The 20,877-nt window shown below is 40.0% G+C and overlaps 1 protein-coding gene across 3 annotated transcripts in view; it reads left to right on the top strand.

Moving 5' to 3' along the window:
- Positions 1-20,877, top strand: part of LOC124717330 (zinc finger matrin-type protein CG9776) — a 278,463-nt gene that overhangs the window by 162,517 nt on the left and 95,069 nt on the right. For all 3 annotated transcript variants that reach the window (XM_047244160.1, XM_047244161.1, XM_047244162.1), the window contains one exon: positions 5,733-5,851. In XM_047244160.1, the coding sequence (XP_047100116.1) occupies positions 5,733-5,851 (119 nt within the window). The remainder of the gene's footprint in view (positions 1-5,732; positions 5,852-20,877) is intronic.

Here is a 20,877-nt window from a genome sequence, read left to right on the forward strand (position 1 = left end):
TACATAAGCAATACTTTCATTGTTTTGCCTCATGGAAGTGAGAATTTGAATGGCTTTTTAGTACATCTGAATTCAATCCACCCAAATATTCACTTCACAGTGGAGGTGGAAAGGGGTTGCCACCTTCCGTTCCTCAGCATGGTGGTGAGGATGAAGGTTGATTGTACATCCAGACATACTGTTTGCAGGAGCCAGCTCACACTGATTTGTACTGTTAGGCCGATAGTTGTCACTGTCTGGGCCATATCATCTCAGACACTGAAAATTTGTCAGCTGTGTTAGCCCACCTTGAGTCACATATTGCTAGAAGTGTTATAGTGAAAGACATACAAGTTAATTTCTGCAGTATTAATGTGCATATACCTGCTCAAAAGGATGGTCAGCTTTAGATTATGTTGGGTACTCTAATCTCGGGGCCTTTTGTCCCCGTATCACTGTGGTTTCCAGGCATGGTTATCTCCAACTGACCATTCACTCCGATTGGAATCAGGCATCCGAAAGGCTTTTACTCACCACCAGCACCTTGTCGCGGTCTTCTTTGACCTACATGAGGCGTATGACATGGCTTGGCGCCATCACATTTTTGTTACCCTCCACGACTAGGGCTTCCGTGGCCCTCTTCCAATTTTTATCCATCAGTTTTTATCTCCAGGTTAGAGTTGGCATTTCGCTCAGCGCCCCTCAGATTCAGTAGAATGGTATCCCATAGGGCTCTGTTTTAAGTGTCACACTCTTCCTTGTTGCCATCAATGGGCTTGTGACCTCTGTTGGGCCTCTGGTTATCCCAGCATTGTATGTCGCCGATTTTTGCATCTGGTGCAGCTCCCACTTGGTAATATGTGCTGAATGCCAGCTCCATGGCACCATCCGACGGGCCTGTGTGTGGGCCACCACCGTGGCTTCCAGTTTTCTCACTCCAAAATGAGGGTGATGCATTTTTGTCCTCGACCCACCATACACCCCAATCCAGAACTTTATTTAGGCAACCAGCTCCTCAACGTTGCAGCCCAGTCCCGTTTCTTGGGCCTTATTTTTTATAACAAGCTGACATGGCTGCCTCACATTCGCCACCTTAAGACTACATGTATGCGAATGCTTAATAACCTTACCTCCTGACCCAGACTAGATTATGGTAGTCAGGTTTATGGCTCATCAGCTGCTTCCACTTTTAAACTCCTTTATCCTGTCCATCATTGTGGGGTGCATCTGGCTATTGGTGCCTTTCGCACTAGTCCTGTTGATAGTATCCTCACGGAAGTGGGGATTCCCATTCTACACGTCCAACGGAGCCAACTTATTGCTTCTTATGCAATCTCCTTTTGCCATTTCCCTGACCATCCTGTGTACCTTGTGCTTTTCGCCAATGACTGATATCTCCCTCCTGACACCTTCTCATGGGTAATGTTGCCAGGTGGCATGCGTCTCACTTCCCTCTGTTGGGATCTCTATCTCCACTCACTGGACTGCACCTCATGTCCTTCCTCCCCCCTCTCCCCCTCCCCCTCCCTCTCCCCCTCCGTCTCCCCCTCCCCCTCCCCCTCCCCCTCTGGATGGTGCCTAGACCATGGATTAGGACCGATCTATTCCAGGGTCCTAAGATCTCTGTCACTCCAATGGTTTTCTGGCAGAGTTCCAAGGTGCCACCATCTTTTACACTGATGGGTCAAAGATAATCTATAAGTTGGGCTACACTTTCACCTTTCCTACTGGCTTCAATCACCATTTGTTATTGGGATCATGTGGTATGTTCACAGCAGAGCTTCTAGCCATTCACGGGGCCCTTCTTTTTGTTTCTCAGGTGTGTTAATTTTTTTAGACTCCATGAGCAGCCTGCAAGCTATTGATCAATGCTACTCTCCTCAACTTCTGATGTCTGCTATCCATGACCTTCTCTTGCTCGTGCCACCTGTTCAGTCATCTTTTCTGGGTTCCAAGTCTTGTGGGCATCCGAGGGAATGCACTGGCTCACCGTTTTGCCAGAGAAGCAGATACTTACCCCATTTCCTTTCATGATTCCAGCTGTGGATCTGCAGATCTCTGTCAAATCTCTCTTTGCCCAAAAGTGGAATGCCCTCTGGAGCATTACTGCCCATAATAATAAACTCCGCACAATCAAGGAGTCTACTGCAGTTTGGCGCTCTTCTTTCTGCTCCTCTCGGAACGAGTCCACTGTTTTACGCCATTTACGCATTGGTCGTACCTGGTTCACTCATTGTTTCCTCCTACATAACTAACTTTAGTCTCTGCTATTCATGACCTCTCTGTGCCCTGCCTGTCCAGGTGTTTCTCTGGGTCCCAAGTCATATGGGCATCCAAGGGAATGAATTGGCTGACCGTTTGGCTAGAGAAGCTGATACTTACCCCACCCCCTACCTCCTACCCCCATTTCCTTTCGTGTTTTCAGCTGTGGATATGTGGATCTACGTCAAATCTCTTTGTCATCTGAGGCGCTACTGCTCATATTAATAAACTCAGTACAATTGAGGAGTCTAGTGCAGTTTGGAGCTCTTCCTTTCGCTCCTCTCGGAAGGAGTCCACTGTTTTACGCCATTTACACATCGGTCATACGCGGCTCACCTATTGTTCCCTTCTATGTAACGACCCACCCCACAATGTGGTTGTGGAGCCAGACTGACGATATCTCACATATTGGTGAACTGTCCCCTTCTTTTGGCCCTTCGTGTTAAGTATAGTCTTCCCAATTCCTTAAATTTAATATTAGCAGGTGATCCACAGATGGTTGGACTGGTCCTCAGTTTCCTCTGTGAAAGTGGTTTTTATTTCCAGATATAAGGTTCTCCTTTGGTCTTCAAGCAGGGGCAGGTTGGTTGTTGTTGGGACATCTTTTAGTCTTCTCGGTCTGTGACCCTATGATCGCCCCCACCCTTTTTTTTCTTCCAATTTTTAGATTCGGTCTCAACTTTTATGTCTTTACTGTGTGTTTAATGACCATTATTTTATAATTTGACTCTCCTGGCTGGATCCGTCCATTTTTAGCAGACCCTTGTTCTTGTCACTCACTTCAGATTCACAGGACTGATGACTTCGTCATTTGATCCCATAATCCCTCTCAGTTAATCAATCAATCAGTGCCCATAAACAATCGCTTCACACATGCTGCTTTATGACAGGCTGCATTGTCAAACAATTGGGTGAGTGATGAAAAAAATGAGGTGACACCTAACTTTGTGGCCTGTTTGCCTTACGCAGGTGGCGTTTCCAACAGAATTGGTTGCACTCTGTGGAAAGACTGTGAAGTGTGCTTTTCATCCATTGTCTAAGATAAGGTCTATATCAATCAGATCATCAGAACCAAGGACGACTGGTGTATTGAGAATATGTATCACACATGCTTGCATTAGACAAGCATATCTGCTATTGCAGAACATAGTCTTGGCACCGGTAATCCCATGGAATCTAACGACACAGAGAATCTGACATGCAACTCCAGGTATTGGGATAGTGTTGAGAATTAATACTACGTGCTCAACTCATTGGTAATTAACATTTGGTATCAATAATTGCTGATGTTTCTCATCTTTGGTTTTGTGGCGGCATTAGTTGTTCACTGTGTGTGTGTGTGTGTGTGTGTGTGTGTGTTATCTCTCTGTAGGTGCTCCTCATATCAAGGCACGCGTGTGAATACGTGTGTGTATGTTATCTTTCTGAATGTACTCATATCATGGTCTCTCATTTAATTTTGTTTTGAAAATGATGCCATGTGTACACCACACACATTGAAATATCAGTGGTTGTTGAAGACGTGACTCGGCTGCATTCTTGTAATTGTTATAACATCCTCAAAGAATGTTTTGCATATCTGTTGACACATGTGCGAGCTTACGATCAAGGCAAGCAAGGAGAAAGAATATGCTTTACCAAATCCTGGAGGAGGGGGGGGGGGGGGGGGAGAGAACAAAACGCAGTATATTTTGTAGGCCTGGTTTATATGAATCTGTCACTGAGATTCTCATTGCTCACTGTGATATCTGGGCTGAATACTACAAATTTAATTTTTAATTCAATCTTTTAGGCCAAATGTTTGAGCGGAGCGAAAACAACAAAACTTCTTATAAATTACGCTGTGGGTTGCTATCTGAATTAAGATATCCAAACGAAGTGTCTGAAATGGATAAATCAGGTATCGGATTAGACTAGCATGAGGCCTAGTTTTGGGAGAAGAAGAATTTCTTTAAAATAATCAGGATAATTAAGCAAAATGTAAGTTGTGATTTGAGGCAAAACTGAAATATGTCACAAACAGCTGCTGTTAGCTATGTACATCAGATGTCAAAAAATTCACCACTTCAAGGCCTAGCTTTAGGTACATTAGCGTGGAAATCATGAAGTTCTTTCTTTTATGTTGAAAAAATAAAATAAACATGAAATTACAGCATAAATTGAAACTTCATTGCTTTCTCTTGATCAGTATACTCTTTAATAATAACAGTATATTTTCATAGGTTTTCTTCTGTCAGTTTTCAGCTGTCAGTGTATGTTTCAAAAACTCATGATGCTGAACTGCATTAACTGGGTTTTATTAGTGCTACCGGTTTTGGCCATAAGCCATCATCTGGTACTTAACAACACAACATTCCAATTTGTAGGACATTAGGACAACACAAATGGGCACATAGCAATCACATAATAATACACTTACAAAAATCACTTAAAACATCTCATTTGTCATGAATATTGAAACACAAAGCGTCGAATATTTTAATCCACATGAAATGCTTAATAAAAAAAATTCATTCTTAGCATTTACAAGTGCAGCCCAGAAAAGACGTAATGAAACTCGTACATCAAAGTCTTAGTTGACCATGTTACCGTGTAAAGACTGTGGATGTAACATTTTATAAATTACAGTATTGTACAAATTATAGTACAGGCTGGACGAGGTTCATCCTTGGGACCAGCAAACATGCACGTGCCCTACCATTTTCACATGCAGTCATTAGCAGTGCTTCACAGTTGAAAGCTTGCAACAACACTGTGAGCTATCATGGATCGTCTTACGCTGTTTAAACCAGTGGTCTATAAGGAGTCTTCTCTATAGATAAGCTACACATTCCTAAAATTCTGCCAATAAATCAAAGTTGACCATTCGCCATCCCTAATATCAACCGTACTTGCTCGTTCCATTTCGTATTACTTTGCAACATTATGCTTAGATGTTTGATTGATTTGACTGTGTCAAGTAGCCCACCTCAAATACTGTGTTCTAACATTATGGTTTTATTTTTTGATACCCATGTTCATTAACATAAATTTTTCTACTTGAGATGTTGTCAGGTATTGTATGTATGTTGTTTGAGAACTCTACGAATGTTTTTTGTTTTATTATTAAGAGCCAACTTATAATTGGTTGCTATTTATTTAAATGATAAATAAAACATTGTTTACTTTCAGCTTCTCTTAGATTTAATGAAAAAACACCTTCAGCATCTAAAAGTCTTGCAGACCTGTTTACTTGTAACAGATTTGTTTTTTAACACCATGAATAACTGAATTTGGTCACTTATATTTGTAGAATTGTTCAAAAAACTGATCTCATAATCTTATGTGAGCTGTTGTGCACAGTTGTTTGTGACCATTTTTGCGCTTTGAAGTTTATACAGACACTTGGATGTATGAGGTTTCACTGGTACGTATACATATCTAGCATTTGAAATAAGTGCTTTAGTATTCAACAACATTGCTGAAGTTTTTGTTTGTTTCATTTGCTTCAGGTTTGCAATTTTTTGTGTCAGCCACTGCTTGGTTTTGTAAGCTGTGCAGCACCTGGATGGGCGACCTCCACTGTGCGTCAGTGCACTTGAAGGGCAAGTCACACTCAGAAAAATATGCCGTAAGTTCCCTCTAACATTTTTATTATGCATATATGTGCTTCTCACGTAAGGGGGCAGATACAACTTAAGATTTTCAAGAAGCTGATTTTTCAAAATTATTTTTTCCTTATGCTTCAGATGTTTAGGAACATTTTAGTGAAAAAATATTACAATACCTGTAAACAGTTTTTATGTTACGGAGTAAATAGTAAATCAATGCTTCCAATCTGCCCGTTGAAACCCCACTCTAAGAGTAACTTTAAATTTTCCTTGTGTCTAATTGTGCATTTAACTAAATTTCTCATATTATATGCAGTTTTGAAGCTAAATTTCTCATACTTAGCAGTCAACTTGTGTGAAGTTTGTACAAAGGTATATATCTCTCTGTCAGAAAACCTCTATGTGGTAAAAAGAGACTGACAGACAAATCCCAACACAACAACCTCATATTATGGGAATACCTTAGAAAAATTCTGATTATGTTATTAACATGAGAGCAGCTACATGTACTTTGTGGTATCACAAATGTTCTTCTGATTCCAACCTGATGCTTTATTTTTGTCTCAAGGAAAATGAGTCATGGTGACCGTATCAACATATAGTATCTGACGGAACTGTTAATAGCTGTAGGCACAGAAGTACTTTACCACCTTCAGGGATTGAAGCTGTCAGGCCTGTGTTTAAGAATTTAGCTGCCACAGAGCGCTTAAAAAAATGCGTTGGAACTGATACACGAAATGTGAACGAGTTACTGGACAGTAAAATATGGAAAGTTTGTCCCAAAACTGGATTTTGTGGGAAGGTGGTTATTAAAATTACAGCTAATACTGCAATAATTACATTCAATGAAGGCATGAAAGGTAGACTGGAAGTAATTACACTGTTACGAATTAAGAGTGTAATGTTTGGTAAATTTGCATTGGACCAAGTGGATACAATGTGAATAAAGTCGGCAGGGAGAAGGAAGCCAGAAACAACAATAAGAGACAAGAAAGAGAAAGAGAAAGTTCAGATTAGAGAAGACAGACCACCAAGCATCATTAGAAGAGCCAACCTACTCTGCTGGTGACTTTTGATTTACATTAATGCAACAACAAAGGCATGAAAAATGCAATGTTTATCACTCATTTCCTGCACTCCACATTTTCGTTATGTTTCCCTCGTAACTCAAAAACTAAATGGCATAGAACTTTGAAATTTTTTGGGTATATGTAACTATATATTATCATCAGAATCAACTAAAATCCGATCATTCTGATGAATAGCCTCTCAGTTTAAAACACATTACATTCTTTAAAAAGTTCAAAAAATTAAATAATTATTTATTGTGATGTTGTTGTTGTTGTGGTCTTCAGTCCTGAGACTGGTTTGATGCAGCTCTCCATGCTATTCTATCCTGTGCAAGCTTCTTCATCTCCCAGTACCTACTGCAACCTACATCCTTCTGAATCTGCTTAGTGTATTCATCTCTTGGTCTCCCCCTACGATTTTTACCCTCCACGCTGCCCTCCAATACTAAATTGGTGACCGAGCGAGGTGGCGCAGTGGTTAGCACACTGGACTCGCATTCGGGAGGACGACGGTTCAATCCCGTCTCCGGCCATCCTGATTTAGGTTTTCCATGATTTCCCTAAATGGCTTCAGGTAAATGCCGGGATGGTTCCTTTGAAAGGGCACGGCCGATTTCCTTCCCCATCCTTCCCTAACACGAGCTTGCGCACCGTCTCTAATGACCTTGTTGTCGACGGGACGTTAAACACTAATATCCTCCTCCTCCTCCTAAATTGGTGATCCCTTGATGCCTCAGAACATGTCCTACCAACCGATCCCTTCTTATGGCCAAGTTGTGCCACAAACTCCTCCTCTCCCCAATCCTATTCAGTACCTCCTCATTAGTTATGTGATCTACCCATCTAATCTTCAGCATTCTTCTGTAGCACCACATTTCGAAAGCTTCTATTCTCTTCTTGTCCAAACTATTTACCGTCCATGTTTCACTTCCATACATGGCTACACTCCATACAAATACTTTCAGAAATGACTTCCTGACACTTAAATCTATACTCGATGTTAACAAATTTCTCTTCTTCAGAAACGCTTTCCTTGCCATTGCCAGTCTACATTTTATATCCTCTCTACTTCAACCATCATCAGTTATTTTGCTCCCCAAATAGCAAAACTCCTTTACTACTTTAAGTGTCTCATTTCCTAATCTAATACCCTCAACATCACCCGACTTAATTCGACTACATTCCATTATCCTCGTTTTGCCTTTGTTGATGTTCATCTTATATCCTCCCTTCAAGACGCCATCCATTCCGTTCAACTGCTCATCCAAGTCCTTTGCTGTCTCTGACAGAATGCCAATGTCATCGGCGAACCTCAAAGTTTTTAGAATGAGATTTTCACTCTGCAGCGGAGTGTGCGCTGATATGAAACTTCCTGGCAGATTAAAACTGTGTGCCCGACCGAGACTCGAACTCGGGACCTTTGCCTTTCGCGGGCAAGTGCTCTACCATCTGAGCTACCGAAGCACGACTCACGCCCGGTCTCACAGCTTCACTTCTGCTTCGGTAGCTCAGATGGTAGAGCACTTGCCCGCGAAAGGCAAAGGTCCCGAGTTCGAGTCTCGGTCGGGCACACAGTTTTAATCTGCCAGGAAGTTTCGTCTCAAAGTTTTTATTTCTTCTCCATGGATTTTAATACCTACTCCGAATTTTTCTTTTGTTTCCTTTACTGCTTGCTCAATATACAGATTGAATAACATCGGGGAGAGGCTACAACCCTGTCTTACTCCCTTCCCAACCACTGCTTCCCTTTCATGTGCCTCGACTCTTATAACTGCCATCTGGTTTCTGTACGAATTGTAAATAGCCTTTCGCTCCCTGTATTTTACCCCTGCCACCTTTAGAATTTGAAAGAGAGTATTCCAGTCAACATTGTCAAAAGCTTTCTCTAAGTCTACAAATGCTAGAAACATAGGTTTGCCTTTCCTTAATCTTTCTTCTAAGATAAGTCGTAAGGTCAGTATTGCCTCACGTGTTCCAGTATTTCTACGGAATCCAAACTGATCTTCCCCAAGGTCGGCTTCTACTAGTTTTTCCATTCGTCTGTAAAGAATTCGTGTTAGTATTTTGCAGCTGTGGCTTATTAAACTGATTGTTCGGTAATTCTCACATCTGTCAACACCTGCTTTCTTTGGGATTGGAATTATTATATTCTTCTTGAAGTCTGAGGGTATTTCGCCTGTTTCATACATCTTGCTCACCAGATGGTAGAGTTTTGTCAGGACTGGCTCTCCCAAGGCCGTCAGTAGTTCCAATGGAATGTTGTCTACTCCGGGGGCCTTGTTTTAACTCAGGTCTTTCAGTGCTCTGTCAAACTCTTCACGCAGTATCGTATCTTCCATTTCATCTTCATCTACATCCTCTTCCATTTCCATAATACTGTCCTCAAGTACATCGCCCTTGTATAGACCCTCTATATACTCCTTCCACCTTTCTGCTTTCCCTTCTTTGCTTAGAACTGGGTTTCCATCAGAGCTCTTGATGTTCATACAAGTGGTTCTCTTATCTCCAAAGGTCTCTTTAATTTTCCTGTAGGCAGTATCTATCTTACCCCTAGTGAGATAAGCCTCTACATCCTTACATTTGTCCTCTAGCCATCCCTGCTTAGCCATTTTGCACTTCCTGTCAATCTCATTTTTGAGACGTTTGTATTCCTTTTTGCCTGCTTCATTTACTGCATTTTTATATTTTCTCCTTTCATCAATTAAATTCAATATTTCTTCTGTTACCCAAGGATTTCTACTAGCCCTCGTCTTTTTACCTACTTGATCCTCTGCTGCCTTCACTACTTCATCCCTCAAAGCTACCCATTCTTCTTCTACTGTATTTATTTCCCCCATTCCTGTCAATTGTTCCCTTATGCTGTCCCTGAAACTCTGTACAACCTCTGGTTCTTTCAGTTTATCCAGGCCCCATCTCCTTAAATTCCCACCTTTTTGCAGTTTCTTCAGTTTTAATCTACAGGTCATAACCAATAGATTGTGGTCAGAGTCCGCATCTGCCCCTGGAAATGTCTTACAATTTAAAACCTGATTCCTAAATCTCTGTCTTACCATTATATAATCTATCTGATACCTTTTAGTATCTCCAGGGTTCTTCCATGTATACAACCTTCTATCATGATTCTTAAACCAAGTGTTAGCTATGATTAAGTTGTGTTCTGTGCAAAATTCTACCAGGCGGCTTCCTCTTTCATTTCTTCCCCCCCAATCCATATTCACCTACTACGTTTCCTTCTCTCCCTTTTCCTACACTCGAATTCCAGTCACCCATGACTATTAAATTTTCGTCTCCCTTCACTATCTGAATAATTTCTTTTATTTCATCATACATTTCTTCAATTTCTTCGTCATCTGCAGAGCTAGTTGGCATATAAACTTGTACTACTGTAGTAGGTGTGGACTTCGTATCTATCTTGGCCACAATAATGCGTTCACTAAGCTGTTTGTAGTAGCTTACCCGCATTCCTATTTTCCTATTCATTATTAAACCTACTCCTGCATTACCCCTATTTGACTTTGTGTTTATAACCCTGTAGTCACCTGACCAGAAGTCTTGTTCCTCCTGCCACCGAACTTCACTAATTCCCACTATATCTAACTTTAACCTATCCATTTCCCTTTTCAAATTTTCTAACCTACCTGTCCGATTAAGGGACCTGACGTTCCACGCTCCGATCCCTAGAACGCCAGTTTTCTTTCTCCTGATAACGACATCCTCTTGAGTAGTCCCCTCCCGGAGATCCGAATGGGGGACTATTTTACCTCCGGAATATTTTACCCAAGAGGACGCCATCATTATTTAATCATACAGTAAAGCTGCATGCCCTCGGGAAAAATTACGGCCGTAGTTTCCCCTTGCTTTCAGCCGTTCGCAGTACCAGCACAGCAAGGCCGTTTTGGTTATTGTTACAAGGCCAGATCAGTCAATCATCCAGACTGTTGCCCTTGCAACTACTGAAAAGGCTGCTGCCCCTCTTCAGGAACCACACGTTTGTCTGGCCTCTCAACAGATACCCCTCCGTTGTGGTTGTACCTACGGTACGGCTATCTGTATTGCTGAGGCACGCAAGCCTCCCCACCAACGGCAAGGTCCATGGTTCATGGGGAGGATTTATTGTGATACCTATCTGAAAGAGCACTGTTTTTGTAGATATGTATTTTGCCAATAAAGTAAACTAAGCTCAACACTAAAAAGTTTAAAACTACTCTGGGCATGAGAAAAATGCTATAGTACTATTTTGCGACCACTCCAATATCAAAACAGCTTAGAAGGGAGTAAATATAATTTCTTTATCATAGATTATATTTTTATCCTGTGTAAGAAGACCAGCTGTTTGGGCATGTCAACTTTTATTCTTATAAGTTTTCTGTGGTAGAAAAAAAGTTGAATATTGTCAAATTTTTGCTGCCTTAAGCTGATCTGCCCTTTAACATTTTCAAATACCTAAATTACAAATTTTCGCTCCTTGATGAGTAGTTTAACATTTTAAGTCATCTTCAAACAGTGTATCCAGCTGCTTTTCCAAATCATTCTCTGTACTTTAAAAATTTATGAGGCAGTTCTGTCAATATTCTTTTAGAACTCGACTTCAGGTAGATTCTTACAACACATTTTCTGTGATCGTAATTTTGCTTATATCATTCATTTTTGAAAATATGAACTTCAGTTAACAGGAACAGATTGACTGGAAATTATCTTGAATAATGTTAATTTCACCAAAGTGTGATATGTCAACTGGAATCCTTTTATGAGATAAATATAAAGTGGATAGCTGTTACAGAATTCCAGTATGAGCAATCAATTGACTCTCAACAAAATTATGATTCATATATTATAATTTTTGTTTACTCAATTTCTTTATGTAGTAAGTATGCCTTATCCTTCCACTGAATGGTTGTTATCAGAATGCATTTTTATAGCAAATTCACTTTAGCTGAACTAGTACACCCTTTCCCAGGAATGATCTCAAACAGAACTACAAAAAATGAATATGTTGCTTTCCAAAATTTTTGGGGTGACATATTCTTGAATAGTATCTCACCTTAGCAACAATAATATCCTTAGAAAATCACAGTTCGGGTTCCAAAAAAGTTGCTCTACTGAGAATGTCATTTACATGTTTACTCACCATATTTTACAAGCGTTAGCAGTAGTTGGCATTTTCTGCCACCTGTCTAAAGCATTTGACTGTGTGAATTACAGTATTTTTCATAGATAAATCGGAAGTTTTGTGGGATTGATGGTGCAGCCAAACAATAGATAATGTCATATTCAACCAAAAGAGTGCATGAAGTTGTACTTAGTAATTCAACCAATGTAGTCTGAGGATGTAATTCTAACTGGAGAGAAATCACGTATGGGGAACCCCAAGATTGTCTATTGTCCACTGTTGTTCCTCGTATATGTAAACAACCTTCCGTCTAATATGCAGAATTATTTATTTTGACTGATGACACTAGTATTGTAATCAGCCCAAGCATACATACATACATACAGAAACAGAAGGAATGCTAAAAAGTGCTCTTTAAAGTATTGCTGATTGGTTTTCTTCGAATGGTTTCACCCTCAAAATTTTTTTTTTTTTTAATCTTCATCATCATCATTTAAGACTGATTATGCCTTTAAGCGTTCAGTCTGGAGCATAGCCCCCCTTATAAAATTCCTCCATGATCCCCTATTCAGTGCTAACATTGGTGCCTCTTCTGATGTTAAACCTATTACTTCAAAATCATTCTTAACCGAATCCAGGTACCTTCTCCTTGGTCTGCCCCGACTCCTCCTACCCTCTACTGCTGAACCCATGAGTCTCTTGGGTAACCTTGCTTCTCCCATGCGTGTAACATGACCCCACCATCTAAGCCTGTTCGCCCTGACTGCTACATCTATAGAGTTCATTCCCAGTTTTTCTTTGATTTCCTCATTGTATACACCCTCCTGCCATTGTTCCCATCTACTAGTACCTGCAATCATCCTAGCTACTTTCATATCCGTAACCTCAACCTTATTGATAAGGTAACCTGAATCCACCCAGCTTTCGCTCCCATACAACAAAGTTGCTCGAAAGATTGAACGGTGCACAGATAACTTAGTCTTGGTACTGACTTCCTTCTTGCAGAAGAGAGTAGATCGTAGCTGAGCGCTCACTGCATTAGCCTTGCTACACCTCGCTTCCAGTTCTTTCACTATGTTGCCATCCTGTGAGAATATGCATCCTAAGTACTTGAAACCGTCCACCTATTCTAACTTTGTTCCTCCTATTTGGCACTCCATCCGTTTATATTTCTTTCCCACTGACATTACTTTCGTTTTGGAGATGCTAATCTTCATACCATAGTCCTTACATTTCTGATCTAGCTCTGAAATATTACTCTGCAAACTTTCAATCGAATCTGCCATCACAACTAAGTCATCCGCATATGCAAGACTGCTTATTTTGTGTTCACATATCTTAATCTCACCCAGCCAGTCTATTGTTTTCAACATATGATCCATAAATAATATGAACAACAGTGGAGACAGGTTGCAGCCTTGTCTTACCCCTGAAACTACTCTGAACCATGAACTCAGTTTACCGTCAACTCTAACTGCTGCCTGACTATCCATGTAAAGACCTTTAATTGCTTGCAAAAGTTTGCCTCCTATTCCATAATCTCGTAGAACAGACAATAACTTCCTCCTAGGAACCCAGTCATATGCCTTTTCTAGATCTATAAAGCATAGATACAATTCCCTGTTCCACTCATAACACTTCTCCATTATTTGTCGTAAGCTAAAGATCTGGTCCTGACAACCTCTAAGAGGCCTAAACCCACACTGATTTTCATCCAATTGCTCCTCAACTAATACTCGCACTTTCCTTTCAACAATACCTGAGAAGATTTTACCCACAACGCTGATTAAAGAGATACCTCTGTAGTTGTTACAATCTTCTCTGTTTCCATGTTTAAAGATTGGTGTGATTACTGCTTTTGTCCAGTCTGATGGAACCTGTCCCGACTCCCAGGCCATTTCAATTATCCTATGTAGCCATTTAATACCTGACATTCCACTGTACTTGATGAGTTCCGACTTAATTTCGTCCACCCGAGCTGCTTTATTGCACTGGAATCTATTGACCATTTTCTCCACTTCCTCAAACATGATCCTATTTCCATCATCATTCCTATCCCATTCTACCTCGAAATCTGAAACATTACTGATCGTATTTTCACCTACATTGAGCAACTCTTCAAAATATTCCCTCCATCTGCCCAAGGCATCCACAGGATTCACCAGCAGTTTTCCTGACCTGTCCAAAATACTTGTCATTTCCTTCTTGCCTCCCTTTCGAAGACTGCTAATTACACTCCAGAATGGTTTTCCAGCAGCTTGACCCAATGTCTCCAACCTGTTTCCAAAGTTTTCCCAAGATTTCTTCTTGGATGCTGCAATTATCTGTTTGGCTTTGTTTCTTTCTTCAACATAACTTTCTCTGTCTACCTGAGTTCTAGTATGTAGCCATTTTTTATATGCCTTCTTTTTCCTTTTACAGGCTGCCTTGACTGTGTCATTCCACCAAGCTGTTTGCTTCCTCCTACTTTTACACACTACTGTTCCAAGGCATTCTTTAGCCACTTCTAGTACTGTGTCCCTGTACCTTGTCCATTCCTTTTCCAATGACTGTAATTGACTACATTCAACTAACTGGTACCTTTCTGAGATAGCTGTTATGTACTTGTGCCTGATTTCCTTATCCTGAAGTTTCTCCACTCTTATCCTCCTACATATGGACCTGACCTCCTGCACTTTCGGCCTCGCAATCCCAATTTCACTGCAGATTAAATAATGATCAGTGTCATCAAAGAATCCCCTGAATACACGTGTGTCCCTCACAGCCTTCCTGAATTCCTGATCTGTTATTATATAATCAATGACAGATTGGTTCCCCTGCTTTCCCAAGTATACCGGTGAATGTTCTTATGTTTAAAAAAGGAGTTTGTGATTACTAAGTCCATACTGGCACAGAAATCCAAGAGTTGCTGCCCGTTCCTGTTGGCCTCCATATCCTCTCCAAATTTACCCACAACCTTTTCATACCCTTCTGTTCGATTTCCAATCCTGGCGTTAAAATCACCCATGAGCAGAACACTGTCCTTGTCCTTTACTCTAACAACTACATCACTGAGTGCCTCATAAAAATTATCCATATTATCTTGATCAGTCCCTTCACAATGCGAATATACTGACACAATCCTAATTTTCTTGCTAGACACTGTCAAATCTATCCACATCAGTCGTTCGTTTACATACCTTATTGCAACTATGCTGGGTTCCATTTCTTTCCTGATGTAAAGCCCTACACCCCATTGCGCTATTCCTGCTTTGACTCCTGACAAGTAGACTTTGTATTCTCCCACTTCTTCTTCTTTCTCACCCCTTACCCGAATGTCACTAACAGCTAAAACGTCCAGCCCCATCTTACTTGCAGCCTCTGCCAGCTCTACCTTCTTCCAAGAGTAGCCCCCATTGATATTAATAGCTCCCCATCTCATTACCATTTGTTTGCCAAGTCGTATCTTAGGAGTCCCTGGTTTGTCAGTTAGAGGTGGGACTCCATCACCTCCAAAGGTCCGAGGCATTTTGCTCTGATTGTTGCCAGCATCATATTTAAAGTACCAGGGAAGCAGGTTGCTAGCCTTACTTGCCCCGAGTCCCATTGGGTTTTACCCCTAACGGCTGAGGGACTAACCGGTGGATTTGGTAGTCTTTGCCGTATGAGCACAAAGGTGACCACGACTCAGAATATGTCCGAGATGCCCAGCCTTATTCCAAAGTAACTGGTATCCCGACTGTCGGGACCACTTACTTGGCCACTCATACGTTGCCCGTGGTTCATGAACTAGGACATGACTACAGGAAACATATTTAGTTCTGCACATCATGGGACACTACACCAATGATAAGTGTAACACATGCTGAAGAAATAAAAAATAGGGTGGAACTTCAAAATTCTTAGGTGTCCACATTGAAGATGATCTAAATGAGAAAAAGTACGTTTTGGAACTCCTAAGACAACTTAGTACAGGCACATTTGCACTTAGAATCATTGAAAATCTCGGGGAGTGGCAAATCAGAAAGTTGATATATTTTGCATATTTTCATTCTATAATGTCATATGGAATAATTTTTTAAGGTAACCCATCTTTAAGAAAGAAAGTCTTCATTACTCAAAAACATCCTGTAAGAATAATGTGTGGTATTCACCCACAACCATCTTGTAGAAATCTGTTTAAGGAGTTGGGTATTATGACTACCTCTTCACTTTATAATTACGCCGTCACTAAGTTCATGTAAGTAATCCACTACAGTTCAGAAGGAACAATGATATACATAATTACAATGCCAGAAGGAAAAATTATGTCCATTAATCTACATTAAGGTTATCTTTAGCAGGAAAAGGGATAGACAGTGCTACAACTAAAGTTTTTGATCACATAACCCTTGATATAAAATGTGCGACAGACAGCGAAGTGAAATTTGAAACCAACTGAAAAAATGTCTTCTTGATAACTCCTCCTATTCTATAGAATATATATTTGGTGGTGGGTAGGAATCACTAAAAAAAAACGTATAAATGTCAGCATTAATTTATGATTTGAATGAAAAATGACTCATTCCACATCAATATGATTTATCATGCAAAATGAGCCATGGTACATGAAACTAACAAACATCAATGGAAAATGATTACTTGCTCATTTATGTGAACTGCAACTCTTTACATGTGCCTGTCTTACCACTTAACTAACATACAGTATAACCCGTCTTTTATGTTCCCGAAATTAATGTTTTTCCGCCGTTTACGACATTTCTTATCGTTCCTGTCAAATTTCCTATGTCCGCAATGTTAATTTGCACCTGATTTTTGTCTCAATGTATTTATAATTTTCCTGCAATTTACACATTATGAAAAAAATGATGTTGACCGTCCAGTAGTATCTACAAATACTACGTGGTTAAGTTTCTTGACACCAGGGCACTCTACTCATCGGATTTGAACATGCAAACATATAAAAGTTGTAACAGCTCGTGCTGTATCTCCTGCCACTGCCAAGCTCTATTTGGCGTGGTGGCTGATGGGAGTAACTAGGTTCTTTCGAATAATATCATCATGACCAATCACAACTACTTCCAAATTGTCTCTACTGTGCAAATGCAATTTCGTGATCGTTATGACCATCGTGACACCTTTGTTAAACCATATTTAGTGTGTTTGGCATTTGGCCATTTGTAGCTTTAGTTGAAACTATCATTCACTTTGCTTTGCATTTTAGTTAAAACACAGTGCCAGTTACGTATTGTTTTCATGCTGAACAAAACATGTTTCGAGAATTTATTCTCATTGTCAAGTGCAGTATTTACGTATGTATTTTTTTTAATGTTACACAAACAAACAATGTGAGTGATAGTTTGTGTGTGTATGTTCCCCACATAACTGAGGAGGCATAGTACCCAATAACCTCAAAAAGATGACTACTATGCAAGAGATGTAGAATAGTATATATTCAAACATCACACAAAATTCTTATGTACATATTTGCACTTAGAGAAAGCTTTTGACAATGTTGACTGGAATACTCTCTTTCAACTTCTAAAGGTGGCAGGGGTAAAATACAGGGAGCGAAAGGCTATTTACAATTTGTACAGAAACCAGATTAGGAGTTATAAGAGTCGAGGGGCATGAAAGGGAAGCAGTGGTTGGGAAGGGAGTAAGACAGGGTTGTAGCCTCTCCCTGATGTTATTCAATCTGTATATTGAGCAAGCAGTAAAGGAAACAAAAGAAAAATTTGGAGTAGGTATCAAAATCCAGGGAGAAGAAATAAAACTTTGAGGTTCGCCGATGACATTATAATTCTGTCAGAGACAACAAAGGACTTGGAAGAGCAGTTGAATGGAATGGACAGTGTCTTGAGAGGAGTAGATAAGATGAACATCAACAAAAGCAAAACGAGGATAATGGAATGTGGTAGAATTAAGTCGGGTGATGCTGAGGGAGTTAGATTAGGAAATGAGACACTTAGAGTAGTAAAGGAGTTTTGCTATTTGGGGAGCAAAATAACTGATGATGGTCGAAGTAGAGAGGATATAAAATGTAGACTGGCAATGGCAAGGAAAGCGTTTCTGAAGAAGAGAAATTTGTTAACATCGAGTATAGATTTAAGTGTCAGGAAGTCATTTCTGAAAGTATTTGTATGGAGTGTAGCCGTGTATGGAAGTGAAACATGGATGATAAATAGTTTGGACAAGAAGAGAATAGAAGCTTTCGAAATGTGGTCCTACAGAAGAATGCTGAAGATTAGATGGGTAGATCACATAACTAATGAGGAAGTATTGAATATGATTGGGGAGAAGAGAAGTTTGTGGCACAACTTGACCAGAAGAAGGGATCGGTTGGTAGGACATGTTCTGAGGCATCAAGGGATCACCAATTTAGTATTGGAGGGCAGCGTGGAGGGTAAAAATCGTAGAGGGAGACCAAGAGATGAATACACTAAGCAGATTCAGAAGGATGTAGGTTGCAGTAGGTACTGGGAGATGAAGAACCTTGCACAGGATAGAGTAGCATGGAGATCTGCATCAAACCAGTCTCAGGACTGAAGACCACAGCAACAACAACAACAACAACAACATATTTGCACTTGACAACAGGAAAAAATAAACAAGTCCCTGACATGTCTTTTGATGCCTGTTGTGTAAATACCATACATAAAGTGCGAAAATGCAAGGGGTATCCTATATGTAACTTTTTCAGCTTAAAACATTATTTCCCATATTTTACACATTTTTTTGAAGCCCCTTGAAAAGTGTAAAGGCTGGGTTTCACTGTATTTCAGTGCAAACCCTTAAACTGAGTATTTCTGATATGACCTGATAATCTGTGCTCTTGCCAGGTGGGGTACTGCTGTAGTGTTTTCCACAGGTAAATGAAAAAAGTTTTCAGCCAGAAATTAGTATCAAGATTTTCAGTAATAATGAGTTGCTAAACTTGCAGAACAAGCAAAGCAGACAGAGAGAGCTGGCTGATTATTAACTGGGCTAACTTTCAATCGATAAGCAACTTCTGCACAGCACTCAAAGCATAAATAGGAGGTTTAATCAATAAAAACTTAGACTCATGTTGTAGAAAATATTGATCAGTAAAATTAAAGCTGTTATTAACTCTGAGATTGGTCTGGCTGTCACAGCGCTTTACTAGAGGCAGTCCTATTGGAGGTGGTGTTTTTGTGCGCACTGATCACTTATAATGTTGCCCACCTCTACTAAAAGCTGACTGGCACCATATTAATTTCTTCCTTTTCATAGCTAGCAAATGGTACTCCAGTTACAGTTCATTATTGTGAGTCATCTTGTTTAGGGCCGGACATGAGTGAGATTTGTTTTCTTTGAGTGTAAGGTTCAGGTTTGCAAGTAGTAAATACTGAATTAATTCACTGTAATGATTGAAGCACATTAGAATACCTTTCATATACTTCATTATCTGCATATCAATAATTATCGTCATTCCATTCCACACTGAACCCTGTAACTTCCACGAAAAAACTCATACTCACATACTGCGAGATGCTGCTACTTCTAGACAGCCACAAGTGACATTGTCAACAGTTAGATGAAGCTCTGCCAGACATTGCATTCCACTCACAAGAGTTGCAAATAACCAAAATGCTAAAATAAAAAGTTATATAAAAACTCCAGTGACTCAACTTGTGAAGACATCGAAACCTCGCGCATTCCTATGTCTTTTCACAACCTGTAACAGTGGATGTATAATGGAAGCAGAAGAATTTTGTCATCGTCCTCGAATAAGAGCACTTTAAGTTTTCATAACCTATCTTTCAAAGATATCCGTATTAAGTTCCCTGAGCACCTCTGTCGGGCTTTTGTATGTGATACTTTGACCTGCTGCAATTCAGCCAGGTTGTATGTGAATTCCAAAATTACATGTCAGCTCTTGTATGCATAACTGATAGAGTCTATGAGTTGGAGCAATACTATAAAATAAGGTATTTAAGCTTCTTGTATGCACTGCACTTTTGCAAAGCTCTCCCAACAAATCTGTGTTGTGTAGTAGTCTTCCTTACTGCAGACTTACCATGTTTATTCCATTTCATATCATCTACCAATGTTGTTCATTCATAGGTCTTCCTGAAACAAAAAAAGGCTTGTGTTCTAGGTTCTGAGTAAGTGATCTGTCTTCTGAAAATCAACAGCTTCAAAAGTGTTCAGGCAAACTGATGAAATGCCCTTCCAGGGTCCTTTCGAATAGAGAGAATAAATCACCATGAAAATTTTAAAATAAATATACAGGGTTTCCCATTTATCTTGACCACCCTAAATAACTGTTTGTCCAGATGCAAATTAAAAAATGTTTCAAGCAAATGTTCTTTAGCCGTCAGGAGGACATCAATCAGCATGATTGCTTTCGTTGTAGCTTTGTTTTTTACAAAGATATGAACAACGATATGACTTTTTTAAATGGCACCCGGTATTTTTTATTCGGTAATTCATTTCCTCTCCTAAAGACCTAGTCAGAAATGTATCACAGTGTACCATTCACTGAAACACAACATTATTAATTACGTAACTCAACATTGACGTTGACGCTCCCAGCGCTTAGTGCAGGTACTCAGGGTGATGGAACACATCCACGTGCTGAAATTGACAAGAGGACAAATTTAAACATAAGAAGAATGCACACCCGTCATTCTGTCAACCATCGTCAGTTGAAGAGTTGTGTGAGTAGAATGTACACCAACGAAGAGAAGGTAGAAATGCTACTCATCTACAGGAAATGTAAGTTAGCAGAACAGTAATTGCAATACTGTTTCTTATGTACGGGTACATTTAGTACAGTAGTTTAGTCTTTTTAAATACTCTTGTATAGAGTAGACTTGCAGTAAAGACTGTCCTTCCTACAAACTGCATCAACATAACATTT

This window comes from Schistocerca piceifrons, chromosome 9, assembly GCF_021461385.2.
Source record: "Schistocerca piceifrons isolate TAMUIC-IGC-003096 chromosome 9, iqSchPice1.1, whole genome shotgun sequence".
NCBI classification, from domain to species: Eukaryota; Metazoa; Arthropoda; class Insecta; order Orthoptera; family Acrididae; genus Schistocerca; species Schistocerca piceifrons.